Below are 24,459 nucleotides of genomic sequence, written 5' to 3' on the forward strand. Positions count from 1 at the left end.
ATTGAGCTAGACTCGCAGGACATGTTAGCCAGGTTGCCGTCAGATAAGTTAGTTAGGATTAGGGAAGTCATCCACAGGTTTTCAGTCACAACGGTGGTCACCAAGGCGGACTTACAGTCGCTACTGGGCATGTTGAATTTCGCCATGCGTATTATCCCGCAGGGCAGGTCCTTCATCTCTCGCTTGCTGGTGCTCCTCGCCACGGCCCCGGAACAAGACAGCCCAGTGCGGCTGGACAGTCAAGCCTTGGCAGACCTTCACATGTGGGACCACTTTCTTTGCCAGTGGAATGGGGTGTCTTTGTTTATCCCTGAGTTGTCCAGTCAATCTCCGGTAGTGTTTTCAGATGCGGCTGCTAGTTCAGGGTTTTCCGCTATTTTTGGCACTCACTGGGTCGCTGACGCATGGCCGGCTGAGGTGAGACAGATCCCAGGTTTCCTACAAACCTCGGCGCTGTTCGAACTATACCCCATCGTGGTGGCCGCCCTCGTGTGGGGCAGTAACTGGGTAAACCGCTCTGTCTTATTCGTTACAGATAACGCTGCGCTGGTAGACGTGTTGAATAGTGGGTTGTCTAAATCCTCGCAAGTCATGTGTTTCCTGAGACGTTTAGTTCAACTGTCCCTTCGTTATCATTTCCGTGTCTACAGCACGCATGTACCAGGCTCACAGAACGTGGCTGCCGACGCTTTGTCTAGGGCTAACTTCTCCCTTTTCTTACAGGTCATGCCAGAGGCAGATGTCGTGGGCGCTACCGTCCCTCCCCACGAATCGTTAACACTAATGTGACCAGCCACCTTGAGACGGCCCACGCTTTAATAGCCAAGTCCCTTTCACTAAACACAACCAGGGCATATAACACCAGGTGGAGGGTATTTTGCAGGTTTCAGCAGGAGTGTCCTCAGGGGGAGTCCAATTTCGTGGAGTATATCCTTGCTTTCATTGGCTACTGCCACTCAGAGCTTAGGCTGTCTCTCAACACAGTGAAGACATATTTGTCGGGGGTACAACATTTCCTTGCAGTCAGTCATCCTGAACGGGCATCGGTTTTCTCTATACATGCTGTCAAAGCTGCGTTGAGAGGTCTGGGTAGATGTGGATCTGGAGGCCTGGTACGCAGACAAGCTGTCACCGGACTCCTTTTCCGTAACTTGTCCGATGTCCTAGACAGGAGCCCTTTCGGGGCCTTGCCCAGCCTGGTGCTGAAGTCTGCCATCTATTTAGCTTTCTATGGCTTCCTGAGACCTGGGGAGTTTACTTGTTCTCCTGGTAGTGGCAGGTTTCTCACGGTCAGCCAGTTGGTTCCGAGCACTGAGGGTTACGTGCTACTACTCAGGACGTCCAAGACCTCGCAGGTGGGTCCCCCAGTTCCTGTGTCCTTTTTCCCCACGTCTCACCAGTGGTGCCCCGTCACGGTCTTCCGTCAGCTGCAGTCAGCATTAACAGGGTATGGTCCGGATAGTCCTTTATTGCCGTTCGGAGTAACGCCACTCACCACTCATCAATTTGTGTCCCATGTACGCTCCTTGGTGGCCAGCTTGGGAGGCAATCCAGCTGTGATCTCAGGACACTCATTTCGCATAGGTGCCACGTCTGCGGCCTCTAAGAATCAGGTGCCGGCGCACGTCATCCAGAAGTTAGGGCGTTGGCGCTCCGCGTGTTTTAGCCGTTATGTACCTCATCCCAAAGCTGAGATGTCTATGGCTTTTCAAAGTTTGGTTTTGTGAGTTATGTTGTAATAAATTATTTCTGCTAACCAGTGTGTCTTTTGCCCTCTTTCAGGCATCCCCACTACGGCGCGGTTGCGGCATAACTCTAACCGCCTAGGGTACAGGGTTGTTAGGTAGGGCGGGGGCGCTCTCCTGGTTGCCACGACCACAATATAAAATACAATTCTACAGACAGATTTAAGCTGTGCGGCCGGTCTGTCTTCTCCTTTAAAGTTACTATGGGCCATAATCCTGAGGCAAGAGGCTTTTAAACAGCCCTCTCCAAAACCCAGTGGCGAGGTTGGTTTCGCCACAGGTGGCTACTTTGAAGAACCTAGAATATGACATATTTTCAGTTGTTTCACATTTTTTTGTTATGTATATAATTCTACATGTGTTAATTCATAGTTTTGATGCCTTCAGTGTGAATCTACAATTGTCATAGTCATGAAAATAAAGAAAACTCTTTGAATAAGAAGGTGCGTCCAAACTTTTGGTCTGTACTGTACCTGTTAGGGGTTAAAAAAATCGCATCTACAGCCTGCCAACGAACGATCGCCGCTGGCAGGCTGTAGATCAGCTCGCTTACTCGCGAGATGAAGCGTATATGCTTTACTGTGCCTGGGAGAGCCGCTTCCGGACCACGATCTTGCGTTAGGCGGTCCGGAGGCGGTTAATGGACTGGGTGGGATTAGTTAATTAGTTATGTTTTGGGCGGAGTTAGCGGTGTGGCCTAGTGTGGAAAAAAATTGCCGCAGATGTGCTTTGCGCGCCGCACATTATGTCCCTCTTCCTTCTTTTCACCAGTTGTGAGGTATGCAGCCCTGTGCCTCGTCTGTATTGTTTGGCACCTGAATCCCTCCAGTAAAGAAGCCCCCTGGTTACTGCAGACCCGGACTCTCTGGACTTATCTCCCATTGGGGTGCACCACGACTTACCATCCCTTCTGGAGAGCAGCAACACATGGTGACACCTCAACGGTGTCCGGGGGACCAGCGAAGCGTTAGGGCCTCCCCAAACCTAGCCACTGTATCTGCAATGCCCATTACAACCTACGCAAGTCATATAACTTCTTATAGAGATAGGAGTGTGCCAGGAGTGTGTGTAGACGCCTGTGGAGGACGCTTATATTACCATGTTATAATATTATTCATGTGGTTATCATACAGAACAATATCTTCATTGAATGTTCTTCTCTGTACCCACAGGAGAGGACATATTCACCCGTTCAGGCTCCGATGTTCTCCTCCCCCTGAGATATAACGTGAGCACGGAAAAAGACAAGTGTGATGTGTTTATCTGGGAATGGAGCTACAATGGATCCTCATCATCACCGATCTCAAGAAGTCTACGCTGCGAGATGAGAAGATACAACATGACCAAATTCACTAACGATAATACATCAAGGGACGGACACCTGACCCTAACAGCCGTCACCAAAAACAACAGCGGCATCTATACCGTCACCGTACGCAATGTAGGAGGAAACCTGATCTTACAAGAAAATTATAATCTCCAAGTACAAGGTAAGATACTCTGCAGGGTTCATACCATTCTCCGCAAGAAAAAATAATGAACGTTATAGATAAAGATATAAAGAAAGATCGCTGAACATGTAATGGGCATGTAGTGTAGGGTATAATGAGCGGGGGTCTGTGTAGTGTATGGTATAATGAGCGGTGGTCTGTGTAGTGTAGAGTATAATGAGCGGGGGTCTGTGTAGTGTAGGGTATAATGAGCGGTGGTCTGTGTAGTGTAGGGTATAATGAGCGGGGGTCTGTGTAGTGTATGGTATAATGAGCGGTGGTCTGTGTAGTGTAGAGTATAATGAGCGGGGGTCTGTGTAGTGTAGGGTATAATGAGCGGTGGTCTGTGTAGTGTAGGGTATAATGAGCGGGGGTCTGTGTAGTGTATGGTATAATGAGCGGGGGTCTGAGCAGTGTATGGTATAATGAGCGGTGGTCTGTGTAGTGTAGAGTATAATGAGCGTGGGTCTGTGAAGCGTAGGGTATAATGAGCGTGGGTCTGTGTAGTGTATGGTATAATGAGCGGGGGTCTGTGTAGTGTAGAGTATAATGAGCGGGGGTCTGTGTAGTGTGGGGTATAATGAGCGTGGGTCTGTGTATTGTAGGGTATAATGAGCGAGGGTCTGTGTAGTGTAGGGTATAATGAGCGAGGGTCTGTGTAGTGTAGGGTATAATGAGCGGGGGTCTGTGTAATGTAGGGTATAATGAGCGTTGGGTCTGTGTAGTGTAGAGTATAATGAGCAGGTGTCTGTGTAGTGTAGGGTATAATGAGTGGTGGGTCTGTGTAGTGTAGAGTATAATGAGCGGGGGTCTGTGTAGTGTAGGGTATAATGAGCGGGGGTCTGTGTAGTATAGGGTATAATGAGCGGGGGTCTGTGTAGTGTAGGGTATAATGAGCGGGTGTCTGCGTAGTGTAGGGTATAATGAGCGGGGGTCTGTGTAGTGTAGGGTATAATGAGCGGGGGGTCTGTGTAGTCTAGGGTATAATGAGCGGGGGTCTGTGTAGTGTAGTGTATAATGAGCGGGTGTCTGTGTAGTGTAGGGTATAATGAGCGGTGGTCTGTGTAGTGTAGGGTATAATGAGCAGGTGTCTGTAGTGTAGGGTATAATGAGCGGGTGTCTGTGTAGTGTAGGGTATAATGAGCGGGGGTCTGTGTAGTGTAGAGTATAATAAGCAGGTGTCTGTGTAGTGTAGGGTATAATGAGCGGTGGTCTGTGTAGTTTATGGTAAAATGAGCGAGGGTCTGTGTAGTGTAGGGTATAATGAGCGGTGGGTCTGTGTAATGTAGGGTATAATGAGCGGTGGGTCTGTGTAGTGTAGAGTATAATGAGCAGGTGACTGTGTAGTGAAGGGTATAATGAGCGGTGGGTCTGTGTAGTGTAGAGTAAAATGAGCGGGTGTCTGTGTAGTGTAGGGTATAATGAGCGGTGGTCTGTGTAGTGTAGGGTATAATGAGCGGGTGTTTGCGTAGTGTAGGGTATATGGAGCGAGGGTCTGTGTAACGTAGGGTATAATGAGCGGTGGGTCTGTGTAGTGTAGAGTATAATGAGCAGGTGTCTGTGTAGTGTAGGGTATAATGAGCGGTGGTCTGTGTAGTTTATAGTAAAATGAGCGAGGGTCTGTGTAGTGTAGGGTATAATGAGCGGTGGGTCTGTGTAATGTAGGGTATAATGAGCGGTGGGTCTGTGTAGTGTAGAGTATAATGAGCAGGTGTCTGTGTAGTGTAGGGTATAATGAGCGGTGGGTCTGTGTAGTGTAGAGTATAATGAGCAGGTGTCTGTGTAGTGTAGGGTATAATGAGCGGTGGGTCTGTGTAGTGTAGAGTATAATGAGCAGGTGTCTGTGTAGTGTAGGGTATAATGAGCGGTGGGTCTGTGTAGTGTAGAGTAAAATGAGCGGGTGTTTGCGTAGTGTAGGGTATATGGAGCGAGGGTCTGTGTAACGTAGGGTATAATGAGCGGTGGGTCTGTGTAGTGTAGAGTATAATGAGCAGGTGTCTGTGTAGTGTAGGGTATAATGAGCGGTGGGTCTGTGTAGTGTAGAGTATAATGAGCGGGGGTCTGTGTAGAGTAGGGTATAATGAGCGGTGGTCTGTGTAGTTTATAGTAAAATGAGCGAGGGTCTGTGTAGTGTAGGGTATAATGAGCGGTGGGTCTGTGTAATGTAGGGTATAATGAGCGGTGGGTCTGTGTAGTGTAGAGTATAATGAGCAGGTGTCTGTGTAGTGTAGGGTATAATGAGCGGTGGGTCTGTGTAGTGTAGAGTAAAATGAGCAGGGGTCTGTGTAGTGTAGGGTATAATGAGCGGTGGTCTGTGTAGTGTAGGGTATAATGAGCGGGTGTCTGTGTAGTGTAGGGTATAATGAGCGGTGGTCTGTGTAGTGTAGGGTATAATGAGCGGGTGTCTGTGTAGTGTAGGGTATAATGAGCGGGTGTCTGTGTAGTGTAGGGTATAATGAGCGGGGGTCTGTGTAGTGTAGTGTATAATGAGCGGGGGTCTGTGTAGTGTAGAGTATAATGAGCAGGTGTCTGTGTAATGTAGGGTTAGTGAGCGGTGGTCTGTGTAGTGTATGGTAAAATGAGCGAGGGTCTGTGTAGTGTAGGGTATAATGAGCGGGGGTCTGTGTAGTGTAGGGTATAATGAGCGGGGGTCTGTGTAGTGTAGTGTATAATGAGCGGTGGGTCTGTGTAGTGTAGAGTATAATGAGCGGGGGTCTGTGTAGTGTAGGGTATAATGAGCGGTGGGTCTCTGTAGTGTATGGTATAATGAGCGGGGCTCAGTGTAGTGTATAATGAGCGGTGGGTCTGTGTAGTGTAGAGTATAATGAGCGGGGGTCTGTGTAGTGTAGGGTATAATGAGCGGTGGTCTGTGTAGTGTATGGTAAAATGAGCGAGGGTCTGTGTAGTGTAGGGTATAATGAGCGGGGGTCTGTGTAGTGTAGGGTATAATGAGCGGTGGGTCTCTGTAGTGTATGGTATAATGAGCGAGGGTCTGTGTAGTGTAGGGTATAATGAGCGGGGGTCTGTGTAGTGTATGGTATAATGAGCGAGGGTCTGTGTAGTATAGGGTATAATGAGCGGGGGTCTGTGTAGTGTAGGGTATAATGAGCGGGGGTCTGTGTAGTGTAGGGTATAATGAGCGGGGGTCTGTGTAGTGTAGGGTATAATTAGCGGTGGGTCTGTGTAGTGTATGGTATAATGAGCGAGGGTCTGTGTAGTGTAGGGTATAATGAGCGAGGGTCTGTGTAGTGTAGGGTATAATGAGCGGGGGTCTGTGTAGTGTAGGGTATAATGAGCGTGGGTCTGTGTAGTGTAGGGTATAATGAGCGGGGGACTGTGTAGTGTAGGGTATAATGAGCGGGGGTCTGTGTAGTGTAGGGTATAATGAGCGAGGGTCTGTGTAGTGTATGGTATAATGAGCAGGGGTCTGTGTAGTGTAGGGTATAATGAGCGGGGGTCTGTGAAGTGTAGTGTTTAATAAGCAGGGGTCTGTGTAGTGTAGGGTATAAAGAGCGGTGGTCTGGTTAGTGTAGGGTATAATAAACAGGGTGTCTGTGTAGTGTAGGGTATAATGACCGGGGGTCTGTGTAGTGTACGGTATAATGAGCGAGGGTCTGTGTAGTGTAGGGTATAATGAGCAAGGGTCTGTGTAGTGTAGAAAATAATGAGCGGGGTTCTGTGTAGTGTAGGATATAATGAGCGGGGTGTCTGTGTAGTGTAGGGTATAATGAGCGGGGGTCTGTGTAGTGTAGGGTATAATGAGCGGGGGTCTGTGCAGTGTAGGTTATAATGAGCGGGGGTCTGTGTAGTGTAGGGTATAATAAGCGGGTATTTGTGTAGTGTTGGGTATAATGAGCGGGGGGTCTGTGTAGTGTAGGTGTGGCGAAACCAACCTCGCCACTGGGTTTTGGAGAGGGCTGTTTAAAAGCCTCTTGCCTCAGGATTATGGCCCATAGTAACTTTTAAACCCCTGAACCTATTCCAGTGAATTTTGGATAGGTTTGTCCCCAAGTTATACTGTTTAAGTTGATGTAAGTTATATGTATGGACAATGTAACCTCACAAAGTTGTAACAACTTATAATAAGTGTAACTTGTCAGCTTGGGAGGAATATGCTGGGTGTGTTTCTATTGTCCCATTGTGTGTTTAAATGGTGATGTCTGTCCTGTTGTCTCCACATGTGTATTGGTGATCTCCCTTTTGTCCTGAGAGATAATTGGATTGTCTTCGGTCGTCTCCGGGACAGAGAGGAGAAAACCATGATGCATTGTGGGGATATGTTGTATCTGTCCTGTGTCGCAGTCTCCCTTCTGGTCCTCTAGGGGGCAGGAACGATTGGTTGCTGTATTTACATTGTGTGTGTTGTGAATTACTGATTGGTTGGATTTCAAAACCCTGTGGGCAGTACTATGTATGTTTTTTTATCAATAAAAGAGGCTGTACTTGAAGTACAGTCAGATCACTGCTGACCCTCAAGACGGAGCCTTGTCTCGTTATTGGGGGGATTCCCTGTATGCTGTTGGAGACTGATTGCCAGGAGTGTAAGCTGACTGATACGCTTTTCCTGTTCGTCTGCTGACAGCTATTTGCGAGGTTCCAGTTTGGAGTGCTATTTTGTATCCAGTTCGGGAGGTTGGTGTTCTGCAGTAGCTGGGCCTGTCTCTGAAAGGGGCATATCGCCTAAACGGATTTTAACCCCTTGTCTGCTGAAATGGTCCGTTACAGTAGGGTATAATGAGCGGGGGTCTGTGTAGTGTAGGGTATAATGAGCGGGGGTCTGTGTAGTGTAGGGTATATTGAGTGGGGGTCTGTGTAGTGTAGGGTATAATGAGTGGGGGATCTGTGTAGTGTAGGGTATAATGAGCGGGGGTCTGTGTAGTATAGGGTATAATGAGCGGGGGTCTGTGTAGTGTAGGGTATAATGAGTGGGGGTCTGTGTAGTGTAGGGTATAATGAGTGGGTGCATGTGTAGTATAGGGTATAATGAGCGAGGAACTGTGTAGTGTAGGGTATAATGAGCGGGGGTCTGTGTAGTGTAGGGTATAATGAGTGGGGGTCTGTGTAGTATAGGGTATAATGAGCAGGGGTCTGTGTAGTGTAGTGTATAATGAGCGAGGGTCTGTGTAGTGTAGGGTATAATGAGCTGTGGTCTGTGTAGTGTAGTGTATAATGAGCGGGGGTCTGTGTAGTATAGGGTATAATGAGCGGTGGGTCTGTGTAGTGTAGGGTATAATGAGCAGGGGTCTGTGTAGTGTAGGGTATAATGAGCAGGGGTCTGAGTAGTGTAGGGTATAATGAGCGGGGGTCTGTGTAGTGTAGGGTATAATAAGAGTTAGTCTGTGTAGTGTAGGGTATAATGAGCGGGGGTCTGAGTACTGTAGGGTATAATGAGCGGGTGTCTGTGTAATGTAGGGTTTAATGAGCGGGTGTCTGTGTAGTGTAGGGTATAATGAGCGGGGGTCTGTGTAGTGTAGGGTATAATGAGCGAGTGTCTGTGTAGTGTAGGGTTTAATGAGCGGGTGTTTGTGTAGTGTAGGGTATAATGAGCGGGGGTCTGTGTAGTGTAGGGTATAATGAGCGAGTGTCTGTGTAGTGTAGGGTTTAATGAGCGGGTATTTGTGTAGTGTAGGGTATAATGAGCGAGGATCTGTATAGTGTAGGGTATAATGAGCGGGGGTCTGTGTAGTGTATGGTATAATGAGAGGGTTGTCTGTGTAGTGTAGGGTATAATGAGCGGGGGTCTGTGTAGTGTAGGGTATAATGTGCGAGGGTCTGTGTAGTGTAGGGTATAATGAGCGGGGGTCTGTGTAGTGTAGGGTATAATGAGCGGGGGTCTGTGTAGTGTAGGGTATAATGAGCGAGGGTCTGTGTAGTGTAGGGTATAATGAGCGGGGGTCTGTGTAGTGTTGGGTATAATGAGCGAGGGTGTGTGTAGTTGTCTCCCCATTGTGTGTTTAAATGGTGAAGTCTGTCCTGTTGTCTCCACATATGTATTGGCTATCTCCCTTTGTCCTGAGAGATAATTGGATTACCTTCGGTTGTCTCTGGGACAGAGAGGAGGAAACCATGATGCATTGTGGGGATGTGTTGTATCTGTTCTGTGTCGCAGTCTCCCTTCTGGTCCTCTAGGGGGCATGAACGATTGGTTGCTGTACTTGCATTGTGTGTGTTGTAAGGTATTGATTGGTTGGATTTCAAAACCCTGTGGGCAGTACTATGTATGTTTCTTATGAATAAAAGAGGCTGTACTTGAAGTACAGTCAGACCACTGCTGACCCTCATGACGGAGCCTTGTCTCGTTATTGGGGGGATTCCCTGTATGCTGTTGGAGACTGATTGCCAGGAGTGTAAGCTGACTGTACGCTTTTCCTGTTCGTCTGCCGACAGCTATTCGCGAGGTTCCAGTTTGGAGTGCTATTTTGTATCCAGTTCGGGAGGTTGGTGTTCTGCAGTAGCTGTGCCTGTCTCTCGGAAAGGGGCATATCGCCTAAACGGATTTTAACCCCTTGTCTGCTGAAACGGTCCATTACATTAATGGCAAGCAGCCGGATCGTTCCTACAGCCAGAAGGACAGCTACAGGAGACACCATTTCTGTGGATTCTACAATTTAAGGGCAACGTATGTCTCAGTACAGCGACCCTAAAAGCACCAGGATGGAACCAGCAGTGGAGTACAGATACTCTGTTGAGGTATTTGACCGTATGATGTGGTTGCGGCTGAACTTCTTCGGACCCAATCCAGCTGAGAAATACGTGAAGTTCGTGAGGAGTCTAGTGTTCAAGACCCTACTATACCGGGCAGAAGGTGACGGTCAGCTGCCACTTTGGGTGGACCTCCATCGGAAGTTACAGTTGCGGGACAGAGGGAGCCCAGTCTCCATTCCCCAGCGGCAGTGTGAAGTGCAGGGAGGGGAGAGCAGCGGCCTCCCTCCCCAGCGGCAGGCTGAGTTACAGGGGGCAGAGGTAGTTGTTCCTGCCCCCCAGCAGCAGCATGATTTTTTGGGAATTGGGAGCCCAGTCTCCATTCCCCAGCGGCAGGTGGAGTTACAGGGGGCAGAGACAGTCGGTCCTGTCCCCCAGCGGCAGAGTGTCCTACAGGGAATAGAGAGCCCAGTCTCCTTTCCCCAGCAGCAGGACAATGTATTGGGAGCGGAGGCGGTCGGTCGCCCTCCCCAGCGGCTGGAAGTATGTATGGGAGAGGAGCTCGTTGCCCCCTCTCCCCAGCGGCAGCTTAACGCACCAGAGGGAGACAGTAAAACCCCACAACAATGCAGATGTGACCGTGGTCTCTGCACTTACAGCACAGGGGGTAGAGACAGTCGGTCTCCCCCTCCAACAACCAGGTTCCAACCAGGCTTCTTCCGTGGTAGCGCTGGTACCAGGGCAGAGTCCCGCTGATCCCTGCCCACAGAGCAACCTCCACTCCAAGCCAGGGAGCAACTCAGAGACCGGGAGTACCAGCTACCAATATAATCTTGGTGGATTCACTGGACAGAGACAGGCTACGAAATTCAGCAGGTCCAGTATTGGGTTGTGAGTGGGCTGCCAGACTAACTCAGGTACCGACCGGCGTGAGGTCAGGTATCTGGTTAGTCTTCCCGGGGGGGGGGGGGAGATGTGTGGCGAAACCAACCTCGCCACGGTGTTTTGGAGGGGGCTGTTTTAAGGCCTCTTGCCTCAGGATTATGGCCCATGCAAATTTTTGAACCCCTGAACCTATTCAAGTGAATTTTGGATAGGTTTGTCCCACAAGTTATACTGTTTAAATTGATGTAAGTTATATGTATGGACAATGTAAACTCACAAAGTTGTAACAATTTATAATAAGTGTAACTTGTCAGCTTGAGAGGAATATGCTGGGTGTGGTTCTATTGTCCCATTGTCCCATTGTCCCATTGTGTGTTTAAATGGTGATGTCTGTCCTGTTGTCTCCACATGTGTATTGGTGATTGTGGCGAAACCAACCTCGCTACAGTGTTTTGAAGGGCGCTGTTTACCAGCCTCCTGCCCTGGGATTATGTTCCCTAAAGTTATTGGGTCTTAAGGCACTTGGGACGGAGCCCTCTGTCCCTGGATTGCATCCTCTGCCTTACTTGCTTGGATGAAGCACATGGTGAGAACAATAGATAGCGGCCATTGTAACTCACAGTCACTGTTCTGACTTTTCCACACGGTGCTATCTTGCCTGTATTTGGTGCACAGAGACATCATTCAGTAGTTTGAAACTACCAAACAGGGGACACATTTATTAGTGACTATTTTTGGTATAACTTGTATATTTTCAGTGTAACTGTATCTTCCAAACTACTGAACGGATGTGGGTGAATTTTGGACATGTGGTTCACCCAGATCCCCCGGTTCCGAGGATATATTGGTTATGGGGTTATTGCATGTTTTGGGGTTCCTGTGATATGTTTTATAAAACTGTATTTCTCTGCCTTTGATAATTATATTCGCCCTTGTGCTAAATAATCATCATCGGCAGAGGGGAGGATTTTGTGTGGGTGTGTTTCTATTGTCCCATTGTGTGTTTAAATGGTGATGTCTGTCCTGTTGTCTCCACATTTGTATTGGCGATCTCCCCTTTGTCCTGAGAGATAATTGGATTGCCCTCGGTTGTCTCCCAGGCAGAGAGGAGGAAACCATGATGCATTGTGGGGATGTGTTGTATCTGTCCTGTATTTGCAAAACTGTAATAAAAACCAGGCTGGGTGTGCCAGCACGTCAGACCACTGTTTGACCCTCAAGACGGAGCCTTGTCTCGTTATTGGGGGGATTCCCTGTATGCTGTTAGAGACTGATTGCCAGGAGTGTAAGCTGACTGGTATGCTTTTCCTGTTCGTCTGCTGACAGCTATTTGCGAGGTTCCAGTTTGGAGTGCTATTTTGTATCCAGTTCGGGAGGTTGGTGTTCTCCAGTAGCTGTGCCTGTCTCTCGGAAAGGGGCATATCGCCTAAACGGATCTTAACCCCTTGTCTGCTGAAACGGTCTGTTACAGTGATCTCCCTTTGTCCTGAGAGATAATTGGATTGCCTTCGGTTGTCTCTGGGACAGAGAGGAGGAAACCATGATGCATTGTGGGGATGTGTTGTATCTGTTCTGTGTCGCAGTCTCCCTTCTGGTCCTCTAGGGGGCGTGAACGATTAATTGCTGTACTTGCATTGTGTGTGTTGTAAGGTATTGATTGGTTGGATTTCAAAACCCTGTGGGCAGTACTATGTATGTGTAACGGACCGTTTCAGCAGACAAGGGGTTAAGATCCGTTTAGGCGATATGCCCCTTTCCGAGAGACAGGCACAGCTACTGCAGAACACTAACCTCCCGAACTGGATACAAAATAGCACTCCAAACTGGAACCTCACAATAGCTGTCAGCAGACGAACAGGAAAAGCGTATCAGTCAGCTTACACTCCTGGCAATCAGTCTCCAACAGCATACAGGGAATCCCCCCAATAACGAGACAAGGCTCCGTGTTGAGGGTCAAGCAGTGCTCTCACTGTATATCAAGTACAGCCTCTTTTATTGATAAAAACCAAACATAGTACTGCCCACAGGGTTTTGAAATCCAACCAATCAGTAATTCACAACACACACAATGTAAATACAGCAACCAATCGTTCCCGCCCCCTAGAGGACCAGAAGGGAGACTGCGACACAGAACAGATACAACATATCCCCACAATGCATCATGGTTTCCTCCTCTCTGCCTGGGAGACGACCGAAGACAATCCAATTATCTCTCAGGACAAAGGGGAGATCACCAATACACATGTGGGGACAACAGGACAGGAATCACCATTTAAACACACAATGGGACAATGGGACAATAGAACCACACCCAGCATATTCCTCCCAAGCTGACAAGTTACACTTATTATAAGTTGTTATAACTTTGTGAGGTTACATTGTCCATACATATAACTTACATCAATTTAAACAGTATAACTTGGGGGACAAACCTATCCAAAATTCCGTGGAAAAGGGTTAAGGGGTTTAAAAGTTACTATGGGCCATAATCCTGAGGCAAGAGGCTTTTAAACAGCCCCCTCCAAAACCCAGTGGCGAGGTTGGTTCCGCCACACATCTCCCCCCCCCCAGGGAAGACTAACCAGATACCTGACCTCACACCGGTCGGTACCTGAGTTAGTCTGGCAGGCCACCCACAACAAAATACTGGACCTGCTGAATTTCGTAGCCTGTCTCTGTCCAGTGAATCCACCAAGGTTATGTTGGAAGCTGGTACTCCCGGTCTCTGTGTTGCTCCCTGGCTTGGAGTGGAGGTTGCTTTGTGGGCAGGGATCAGCGGTACTCTGCCCTGGTGCCAGCACTACCACGGAAGAAGCCTGGTTGGAGCCTGGTTGTTGGAGGGGGAGACCGACTGTCCCTACCCCCTGTGCTGTAAGTGCAGAGACCACGGTCCCATCTGCACTGTTGTGGGGCTTACTGTCTCCCCCTGGTGCATTAAGCTGCCGCTGGGAAGAGGGAGTAACAAGCTCCTCTCCCATACATACTTCCAGCCGCTGGGGAGGGCGACCGACCGCCTCCGCTCCCAATACAGTGTCCTGCTGCTGGGGAAAGGAGACTGGGCTCTCTATTCCCTGTAGGACACTCTGCCGCTGGGGGACAGGACCGACTGTCTCTGCCCCCTGTAACTCCGTCTGCCGCTGGGGAATGGAGACTCGGCTCCCAATTCCCAAAAAATCATGCTGCTGCTGGGGGGAGGGGGTAACGAGCTCCTCTCCCATACATACTTCCAGCCGCTGGGGAGGGCGACCGACCGCCTCCGCTCCCAATACATTGTCCTGCTGCTGGGGAAAGGAGACTGGGCTCTCTATTCCCTGTAGGACACTCTGCCGCTGGGGGACAGGACCGACTGTCTCTGCCCCCTGTAACTCCGTCTGCCGCTGGGGAATGGAGACTCGGCTTCCAATTCCCAAAAAATCATGCTGCTGCTGGGGGGCAGGAACAACTACCTCTGCCCCCTGTAACTCAGCCTGCCGCTGGAGAGGGAGGCAGCTGCTCTCCCATCCCTGCACTTCACACTGCCGCTGGGGAATGGAGACTAGGCTTCCAATTCCCAAAAAATCATGCTGCTGCTGGGGGGCAGGAACAACTACCTCTGCCCCCTGTAACTCAGCCTGCCGCTGGGGAGGGAGGCCGTTGCTCTCCTCTCCCTGCATTTCACACTGTCTTCCCGGCACATCACTCTGCTGCTGGGGGGCAGGAACAACTACCTCTGCCCCCTGTAACTCAGCCTGCCGCTGGGGAGGGAGGCCGCTGCTCTCCTCTCCCTGCACTTCACACTGCCGCTGGGGAATGGAGACTAGGCTCCCACTGTCCCGCAACCGTAAACTCCGATGGAGGTCCACCCAACGTGGCAGCTGACCGTCACCTTCTGCCCGGTATAGTAGGGTCTTAGACACTAGACTCCTCACAAACTTCACGTATTTCTCAGCTGGATTGGGTCCGAAGAAGTTCAGCCGCAACCACATCATACGGTCAAATTCCTCCACAGAGTATCTGTACTCCACTGCTGGTTCCATCCTGGTGCTTTTAGGGTCACTGTACTGAGACATGCGTTGCCCTTAAATTGTAGAATCCACTGAAATGGTGTCTCCTGTAGCTGTCCTTCTGGCTGTAGGAACGATCCCGCTGCTTGCCACCAATGTAACGGACCGTTTCAGCAGACAAGGGGTTAAGATCCGTTTAGGCGATATGCCCCTTTCCGAGAGACAGGCACAGCTACTGCAGAACACTAACCTCCCGAACTGGATACAAAATAGCACTCCAAACTGGAACCTCACAATAGCTGTCAGCAGACGAACAGGAAAAGCGTATCAGTCAGCTTACACTCCTGGCAATCAGTCTCCAACAGCATACAGGGAATCCCCCCAATAACGAGACAAGGCTCCGTGTTGAGGGTCAAGCAGTGCTCTCATTGTACTTCAAGTACAGCCTCTTTTATTGATAAAAACCAAACATAGTACTGCCCACAGGGTTTTGAAATCCAACCAATCAGTAATTCACAACACACACAATGTAAATACAGCAACCAATCGTTCCCGCCCCCTAGAGGACCAGAAGGGAGACTGCGACACAGAACAGATACAACATATCCCCACAATGCATCATGGTTTCCTCCTCTCTGCCTGGGAGACGACCGAAGACAATCCAATTATCTCTCAGGACAAAGGGGAGATCACCAATACACATGTGGGGACAACAGGACAGGATTTACCATTTAAACACACAATGGGACAATATAACCACACCCAGCATATTCCTCCCAAGCTGACAAGTTACACTTATTATAAGTTGTTATAACTTTGTGAGGTTACATTGTCCATACATATAACTTACATCAATTTAAACAGTATAACTTGGGGGACAAACCTATCCAAAAATCCCTGGAAAAGGGTTAAGGGGTTTAAAAGTTACTATGGGCCATAATCCTGAGGCAAGAGGCTTTTAAACAGCCCCCTCCAAAACCCAGTGGTGAGGTTGGTTCCGCCACAGTATGTTTCTTATGAATAAAAGAGGCTGTACTTGAAGTACAGTCAGACCACTCCTGACCCTCAAGACGGAGCCTTGTCTCGTTATTGGGGGGATTCCCTATATGCTGTTAGAGACTGATTGCCAGGAGTGTAAGCTGACTGTACGCTTTTCCTGTTCGTCTGCCGGCAGATATTCGCGAGGTTCCAGTTTGGAGTGCTATTTTGTATCCAGTTCAAGAGGTTGGTGTTCTGCAGTAGCTGTGCCTGTCTCTCGGAAAGGGGCATATCGCCTAAACGGATTTTAACCCCTTGTCTGCTGAAACGGTCCGTTACAAAAATGATCGAGGGTCTGTGTAGTGTAGGGTTTAATGAGCGGGTGTTTGTGTAGTGTAGGGTATAATGAGCGAGGATCTGTATAGTATAATGAGCAGGGGTCTGTGTAGTGTACGGTATAATGAGAGGGGTGTCTGTGTAGTGTAGGGTATAATGAGCGGGTGTCTGTGTAGTGTAGGGTATAATGAGCGGGTGTATGTGTAATGTAGGGTTTAATAACTGGGTGTTTTTGTAGTGTAGGGTATAAAGAGCGGGGGTCTGTGTAGTGTAGGGTATAATGAGCGAGTGTCTGTGTAGTGTAGGGTTTAATGAGCGGGTGTCTGTGTAGTGTAGGGTATAATGAGCGAGTGTCTGTGTAGTGTAGGGTTCAATGAGCGGGTGTTTGTGTAGTGTAGGGTATAATGAGCGAGTGTCTGTGTAGTATAGGGTATAATGAGAGGGGTGTCTGTGTAGTATAGGGTATAATGAGCGGGGGTCTGTGTAGTGTAGGGTATAATGAGCGGGGGTCTGTGTAGTGTAGGGTATAATGAGCGGGGGTCTGTGTAGTGTAGAGTATAATGAGTGGGTGTCTGTGTAGTATAGGGTATAATGAGTGGGGGTCTGTGTAGTGTAGGGTATAATGAGCGGGGGTCTGTGTTTTGTAGGGTATAATGAGCGGGGGTCTGTGTAGTGTAGGGTATAATGAGTGGGTGTCTGTGTAGTATAGGGTATAAAGATCGGGGGTCTGTGTAGTGTAGGGTATAATGAGCGGGGGTCTGTGTAGTGTAGGGTATAATGAGCGGGGGTCTGTGTATTGTAGGGTATAATGAGCGGGTGTTTGTGTAGTGTAGGGTATAATAAGCGGGTGTTTGTGTAGTGTAGGGTATAATGAGCAAGGATCTGTATAGTGTATTGTTTAAAGAGCGGGGGTCTGTGTAGTGTAGGGTATAATGAGAGGGGTGTCTGTGTAGTGTAGGGTATAATGAGCGGGTGTCTGTGTAGTGTAGGGTTTAATGAGCGGGTGTTTGTGTAGTGTAGGGTATAATGAGCGGGTGTTTGTGTAGTGTAGGGTATAATGATCGAGGGTCTGTGTAGTGTAGGGTTTAATGAGCAAGTGTTTGTGTAGTGTAGGGTATAATGAGCGGGTGTTTGTGTAGTGTAGGGTATAATAAGCGAGGGTCTGTGTAGTGTAGGGTATAATGAGCGGGGGGTCTGTGTAGTGTAGGGTATAATTTGTGGGTGTCTGTGTAGTGTAGGGTTTAATGAGCGGGTGTTTGTGTAGTGTAGGGTATAATGAGCGGGGATCTGTATAGTGTATTGTATAACGAGCGGGGGTCTGTGTAGTGTAGGGTATAATGAGAGGGGTGTCTGTGTAGTGTAGGGTATAATGAGCGGGTGTCTGTGTAATGTAGGGTATAATGAGCGGGTGTCTGTGTAGTGTAGGGTTTAATGAGCGGGTGTTTGTGTAGTGTAGGGTATTATGAGCGAGGGTCTGTGTAGTGTAGGGTATAATGAGCGGGGGTCTGTGTAGTGTAGGGTATAATTTGCGGGTGTCTGTGTAGTGTAGGGTTTAATGAGCGGGGGTCTGTGTAGTGTAGGGTATAATGAGCGGGGATCTGTATAGTGTAGGGTATAATGAGTAAGTGTATGTGTAATGTAGGGTGTAATGAGCGGGTGTTTTTGTAGTGTAGGGTATAAAGAGCGGGGGTCTGTGTAGTGTAGGGTATAATGAGCGGGTGTATGTGTAATGTAGGGTTTAATGAGCGGGTGTTTTTGTAGTGTAGGGTATAAAGAGCGGGGGTCTGGGTAGTGTAGGGTATAATGAGCGAGTGTCTGTGTAGTGTAGGGTATAAAGAGCGGGGGTCTGGGTAGTGTAGGGTTTGATGAGCGGGTGTTTGTGTAGTGTAGGGTATAATGAGCGAGGGTCTGTGTAGTATAGGGTATAATGAGCGGGGGTCTGTGTAGTGTAGGGTATAATGAGAGGGGTGTCTGTGTAGTGTAGAGTATAATAAGCATGGGTATGTGTAGTGTAGGGTATAATGAGCGGGGGTCTGTATAGTGTATTGTTTAAAGAGCGGGGGTCTGTGTAGTGTAGGGTATAATGAGAGGGGTGTCTGTGTAGTGTAGGGTATAATGAGCGGGTGTCTGTGTAGTGTAGGGTTTAATGAGCGGGTGTTTGTGTAGTGTAGGGTATAATGAGCAGGGGTATGTGTAGTGTAGGGTATAATGAGCGGGGGTCTGTGTAGTGTAGGGTATAATGAGCGGGGGTCTGTGTAGTGTAGGGTATAATGAGAGGGGTGTCTGTGTAGTGTAGAGTATAATAAGCAGGGGTATGTGTAGTGTAGGGTATAATGAGCGGGGGTCTGTGTAGTGTAGGGTATAATGAGCGGGGGTCTGTGTAGTGTAGGGTATAATGAGCAGGGGTCTGTGTAGTGTAGGGTATAATAAGCGGGTGTCTGTGTAGTATAGGGTATAATGAGCGGGGGTCTGTGTAGTGTAGGGTATAATGAGCGGGGGTCTGTGTAGTGTAGGGTATAATGAGTGGGTGTCTGTGTAGTATAGGGTATAATGAGTGGGGGTCTGTGTAGTGTAGGGTATAAAGAGCGGGGGTCTGTGTACTGTAGGGTATAATGAGCGGGTGTATGTGTAATGAAGGGTTTAATGAGCGGGTGTTTTTGTAGTGTATAGTATAAAGAGCGGGGGTCTGTGTAGTGTAGGGTATTATGAGCGAGTGTCTGTGTAGTATAGGGTATAATGAGAGGGGTGTCTGTGTAGTATAGGGTATAATGAGAGGGGTGTCTGTGTAGTGTAGAGTATAATAAGCAGGGGTATGTGTAGTGTAGGGTATAATGAGCGGGGGTCTGTGTAGTGTAGGGTATAATGAGCGGGGGTCTGTGTAGTGTAGGGTATAATGAGCGGGGGTCTGTGTAGTGTAGGGTATAATGAGCGAGTGTCTGTGTAGTATAGGGTATAATGAGCGAGGGTCTGTGTAGTATAGGGTATAATGAGAGGGGTGTCTGTGTAGTGTAGAGTATAATAAGCAGGGGTATGTGTAGTGTAGGGTATAATGAGCGGGGGTCTGTGTAGTGTAGGGTATAATGAGCGGGGGTCTGTGTAGTGTAGGGTATAATGAGCAGGGGTCTGTGTAGTGTAGGGTATAATGAGCGGGTGTCTGTGTAGTATAGGGTATAATGAGCGGGGGTCTGTGTAGTGTAGGGTATAATGAGCGGGGGTCTGTGTAGTGTAGGGTATAATGAGTGGGTGTCTGTGTAGTATAGGGTATAATGAGTGGGGGTCTGTGTAGTGTAGGGTATAAAGAGCGGGGGTCTGTGTACTGTAGGGTATAATGAGCGGGTGTATGTGTAATGAAGGGTTTAATGAGCGGGTGTTTTTGTAGTGTATAGTATAAAGAGCGGGGGTCTGTGTAGTGTAGGGTATTATGAGCGAGTGTCTGTGTAGTGTAGGGTATAATGAGCGGGTGTTTGTGTAGTGTAAGGTATAATGAGCGGGGGTCTGTGTAGTGTAGGGTATAATGAGCGAGTGTCTGTGTAGTGTAGGGTTTAATGAGCAGGTGTTTGTGTAGTGTATGGTATAATGAGCGAGGGTCTGTGTAGTGTATGGTATAATGAGCGGAGGTCTGTGTAGTGTATGGTATAATGAGCGAGGGTCTGTGTAGTGTAGGGTATAATGAGCGAGGGTCTGTGTATTATAGGGTATAATGAGAGGGGTGTCTGTGTAGTGTAGGGTATAATGAGCGGGGGTCTGTGTAGTGTAGGGTATAATGAGCGGGGGTCTGTGTAGTGTAGGGTATAATGAGCGGGGGTCTGTGTAGTGTAGGGTATAATGAGTGGGTGTCTGTGTAGTATAGGGTATAATGAGTGGGGGTCTGTGTAGTGTAGGGTATAATGAGCGGGGGTCTGTGTAGTGTAGGGTTTAATGAGTGGGGGTCTGTGTAGTGTAGGGTATAATGAGCGGGGGTCTGTGTAGTGTTTGGTATAATGAGCATGTGTCTGTGTAGTGTAGGGTATAATGAGCGGGTGTCTGTGTAGTGTAGGGTATAATGAGTGGGTGTCTGTGTAGTATAGGGTATAATGAGCGAGGGTCTGTGTAGTGTTTGGCATAATGAGCATGTGTCTGTGTAGTGTAGGGTATAATGAGCGGGTGTCTGTGTAGTGTAGGGTATAATGAGCGGGAGTCTGTGGAGTGTATGGTATAATGAGTGGGTGTCTGTGTAGTGTAGGGTATAATGAGCGGGGGTCTGTGTAGTGTAGGGTATAATGAGTGGGTGTCTGTGTAGTATAGGGTATAATGAGCGAGGGTCTGTGTAGTGTAGGGTATAATGAGCGGGTGTCTGTGTAGTGTAGGGTATAATGAGCGGGGGTCTGTGTAGTGTAGGGTATAATGAGCGGGTGTCTGTGTAGTGTAGGGTATAATGAGCGGGGGTCTGTGTAGTGTAGGGTATAATGAGCGGGGGTCTGTGTAGTGTAGGGCATAATGAGCGGGGGTCTGTGTAGTATAGGGTATAATGAGCGGGGGTCTGTGTAGTGTAGGGTATAATGAGCGGGTGTCTGTGTAGTGTAGGGTATAATGAGCGGGGGTCTGTGTAGTGTAGGGTATAATGAGTGGGTGTCTGTGTAGTGTAGGGTATAATGAGCGGGGGTCTGTGTAGTGTAGGGTATAATGAGTGGGTGTCTGTGTAGTATAGGGTATAATGAGCGAGGGTCTGTGTAGTGTAGAGTATAATGAGCGGGGGTCTGTGTAGTGTGGGGTATAATGAGCGGGGGTCTGTGTAGTGTATGGTATAATGAGCGAGGGTCTGTGTAGTGTATGGTATAATGAGTGGGTGTCTGTGTAGTATAGGGTATAATGAGCAAGGGTCTGTGTAGTGTAGAGTATAATGAGCGGGGGTCTGTGTAGTGTGGGGTATAATGAGCGAGGGTCTGTGTTGTGTATGGTATAATGAGCGAGGGTCTGTGTAGTGTATGGTATAATGAGCGGGGGTCTGTGTAGTGTATGGTATAATGAGCGAGGGTCTGTGTAGTGTATGGTATAATGAGCGTGTGTCTGTGTAGTGTAGGACATAATGAGCGGGGATCTGTGTAGTGTAGGGTATAATGAGCGGGGGTCTGTGTAGTGTAGGGTATAATGAGCGGGTGTCTGTGTAGTATAGGGTATAATGAGTGGGGGTCTGTGTAGTGTAGGGTATAATGAGCGGGGGTCTGTGTAGTGTAGGGTATAATGAGTGGGTGTCTGTGTAGTGTAGGGTATAATGAGCGGGGGTCTGTGTAGTGTAGGGTATAATGAGTGGGTGTCTGTGTAGTATAGGGTATAATGAGCGAGGGTCTGTGTAGTGTAGAGTATAATGAGCGATGGTCTGTGTAGTGTAGGGTATAATGAGCGAGGGTCTGTGTAGTGTAGAGTATAATGAGCGGGGGTCTATGTAGTGTAGGGTATAATGAGCGGGGGTCTGTGTAGTGTATGGTATAATGAGCGATGGTCTGTGTAGTGTAGGGTATAATGAGCGGGGGTCTGTGTAGTGTAGGGTATAATGAGAGGGTTTTTGTGTAGTGTATGGTATAATGAGCGGGGGTCTGTTTAGTGTAGGGTATAATGAGCGAGGGTCTGTGTAGTGTAGGGTATAATGAGCGGGGGTCTGTGTAGTGTAGGGTATAATGAGCGGGGGTCTGTTTAGTGTAGGGTATAATGAGCGAGGGTCTGTGTAGTGTATGGTATAATGAGCGGGGGTCTGTGTAGTGTAGGGTATAATGAGCGGGGGTCTGTGTAGTGTAGGGTATAATGAGCGGGGGTCTTTGTAGTGTAGGGTATAATGAGAGGGGTGTCTGTGTAGTGTAGGGTATAATGAGCGGGTGTCTGTGTAGTGTAGGGTATAATGAGCGGGTGTCTGTGTAGTGTAGGGTATAATGAGCGGGTGTCTGTGTAGTGTAGGGTATAATAAGCAGGGGTCTGTGTAGTGTAGGGTTTAATGAGCGGGGGTCTGTGTAGTGTAGGGTATAATGAGCAGGTGTCTGTGTAGTGTAGGGTATAATGAGCGGGTGTCTGTGTAGTGTAGGGTATAATGAGCGGGGGTCTGTGTAGTGTAGGGTATAATGAGCGGGTGTTTGTGTAGTGTAGGGTATAATGAGCGGCGGTCTGTTTAGTGTAGGGTATAAAGAGCGTGGGTCTGTGTAGTGTAGGGTATAATGAGAGGGGTGTCTGTGTAGTGTAGGGTATAATGAGCGGGTGTCTGTGTAGTGTAGGGTATAATGAGCGGGGGTCTGTGTAGTGTATGGTACAATGAGCGAGGGTCTGTGTAGTGTATGGTATAATGAGCGGGGGTCTGTGTAGTGTAGGGTATAATGAGCGGGTGTCTGTGTAGTGTAGGTTATAATGAGCGAGTGTCTGTGTAGTGTAGGGTTTAATGAGCGGGTGTTTGTGTAGTGTAGGGTATAATGAGCGGGGGTCTGTGTAGTGTAGGGTATAATGAGCAAGAGTCTGTATAGTGTAGGGTATAATGAGCGGGGGTCTGTGTAGTGTAGTGTATAATGAGCGAGAGTCTGTGTAGTGTAGGGTATAATGAGCGGGGTTCTGTGTAGTGTAGGGTATAATGAGCGATAGTCTGTGTAGTGTAGGGTATAATGAGCGGGGGTCTGTGTAGTGTAGGGTATAATGAGCGGGGGTCTGTGTAGTGTAGGGTATAATGAGCGGTGTCTGTGTAGTGTAGGTTATAATGAGTGGGGGTCTGTGTAGTTTATGGTATAATGAGCAGCGGGTCTGTGTAGTGTAGGGTATAATTAGCGTGGGTCTGTGTAGTGTAGGGTATAATGAGCGGGGGTCTGGGTAGTGTAGGGTATAATGATCTAGAGTCTGTGTAGTGTAGGGTATAATGAGCGTGGGTCTGTGTAGTGTAGGGTATAATGATCTAGAGCCTGTGTAGTTTAGGGTATAACGAGCGGGGGTCTGTGTAGTGTAGGGTATAATGAGCGGGGGTCTGTGTAGTGTAGGGTATAATTAGCGGGGGTCTGTGTAGTGTAGGATATATTGAGCGAGAGTCTGTGTAGTGTAGGTTATAATAAGCAAGAGTCTTTGTAGTGTAGGGTATAATTAGCGGGGGTCTGTATAGTGTAGGGTATAATGAGCGGGTGTCTGTGTAGTGTAGGGTATAATGAGCGGGGGTCTGTGTAGTGTAGGGTATAATGAGCGAGAGTCTGTATAGTGTAGGGTATAATGAGCGGGGGTCTGTGTAGTGTAGGGTATAATGAGCGGAGGTCTGTGTGTAGTGTAGGGTATAATGAGCGGTGGGTCTGTGTAGTGTAGGGTATAATGAGCAGCGGGTCTGTGTAGTGTAGGGTATAATTAGCGTGGGTCTGTGTAGTGTAGGGTATAATGAGCGGGGGTCTGGGTAGTGTAGGGTATAATGATCTAGAGTCTGTGTAGTGTAGGGTATAATGAGCGTGGGTCTGTGTAGTGTAGGGTATAATGATCTAGAGCCTGTGTAGTATAGGGTATAACGAGCGGGGGTCTGTGTAGTGTAGGGTATAATGAGCGGGGGTCTGTGTAGTGTAGGGTATAATTAGCGGGGGTCTGTGTAGTGTAGGATATATTGAGCGAGAGTCTGTGTAGTGTAGGTTATAATAAGCGAGAGTCTTTGTAGTGTAGGGTATAATTAGCGGGGGTCTGTATAGTGTAGGGTATAATGAGCGGGTGTCTGTGTAGTGTAGGGTATAATGAGCGGGGGTCTGTGTAGTGTAGGGTATAATGAGCGAGAGTCTGTATAGTGTAGGGTATAATGAGCGGGGGTCTGTGTAGTGTAGGGTATAATGAGCGGAGGTCTGTGTGTAGTGTAGGGTATAATGAGCGGTGGGTCTGTGTAGTGTAGGGTATAATGAGCGGGGGTCTGTGTAGTGTAGGGTATAATGAGCGGGGGTCTGCGTAGTGTAGGGTATAATGAGCGGGGGTCTGGGTAGTGTAGGGTATAATGAGCGAGGGTCTGTGTAGTGTAGGGTATAATGAGCGAGGGTTCGTGTAGTGTAGGATATAATAAGCGGGAGTCTGTGTAGTGTAGGGTATAATGAGCGGGGGTCTGTGTAGTGTAGGGTATAATGAGCGGGGGTCTGTGTAGTGTAGGGTATAATTAGCGGGGGTCTGTGTAGTGTAGGATATATTGAGCGAGAGTCTGTGTAGTGTAGGTTATAATAAGCGAGAGTCTTTGTAGTGTAGGGTATAATTAGCGGGGGTCTGTATAGTGTAGGGTATAATGAGCGGGTGTCTGTGTAGTGTAGGGTATAATGAGCGGGGGTCTGTGTAGTGTAGGGTATAATGAGCGAGAGTCTGTATAGTGTAGGGTATAATGAGCGGGGGTCTGTGTAGTGTAGGGTATAATGAGCGGAGGTCTGTGTGTAGTGTAGGGTATAATGAGCG

At 48.3% G+C, this 24,459-nt stretch overlaps 1 protein-coding gene across 2 annotated transcripts in view; it reads left to right on the forward strand.

Moving 5' to 3' along the window:
• The window catches only part of LOC122930716, a 108,325-nt gene that overhangs the window by 40,917 nt on the left and 42,949 nt on the right, over nucleotides 1–24,459 (forward strand). For both annotated transcript variants that reach the window (XM_044284282.1, XM_044284283.1), the window contains exon 2: nucleotides 2,918–3,235. In XM_044284282.1, the coding sequence (XP_044140217.1) occupies nucleotides 2,918–3,235 (318 nt within the window). The remainder of the gene's footprint in view (nucleotides 1–2,917; nucleotides 3,236–24,459) is intronic.

The sequence above is a fragment of the Bufo gargarizans genome, chromosome 3 (assembly GCF_014858855.1).
Source record: "Bufo gargarizans isolate SCDJY-AF-19 chromosome 3, ASM1485885v1, whole genome shotgun sequence".
Lineage (NCBI taxonomy): Eukaryota > Metazoa > Chordata > Amphibia > Anura > Bufonidae > Bufo > Bufo gargarizans.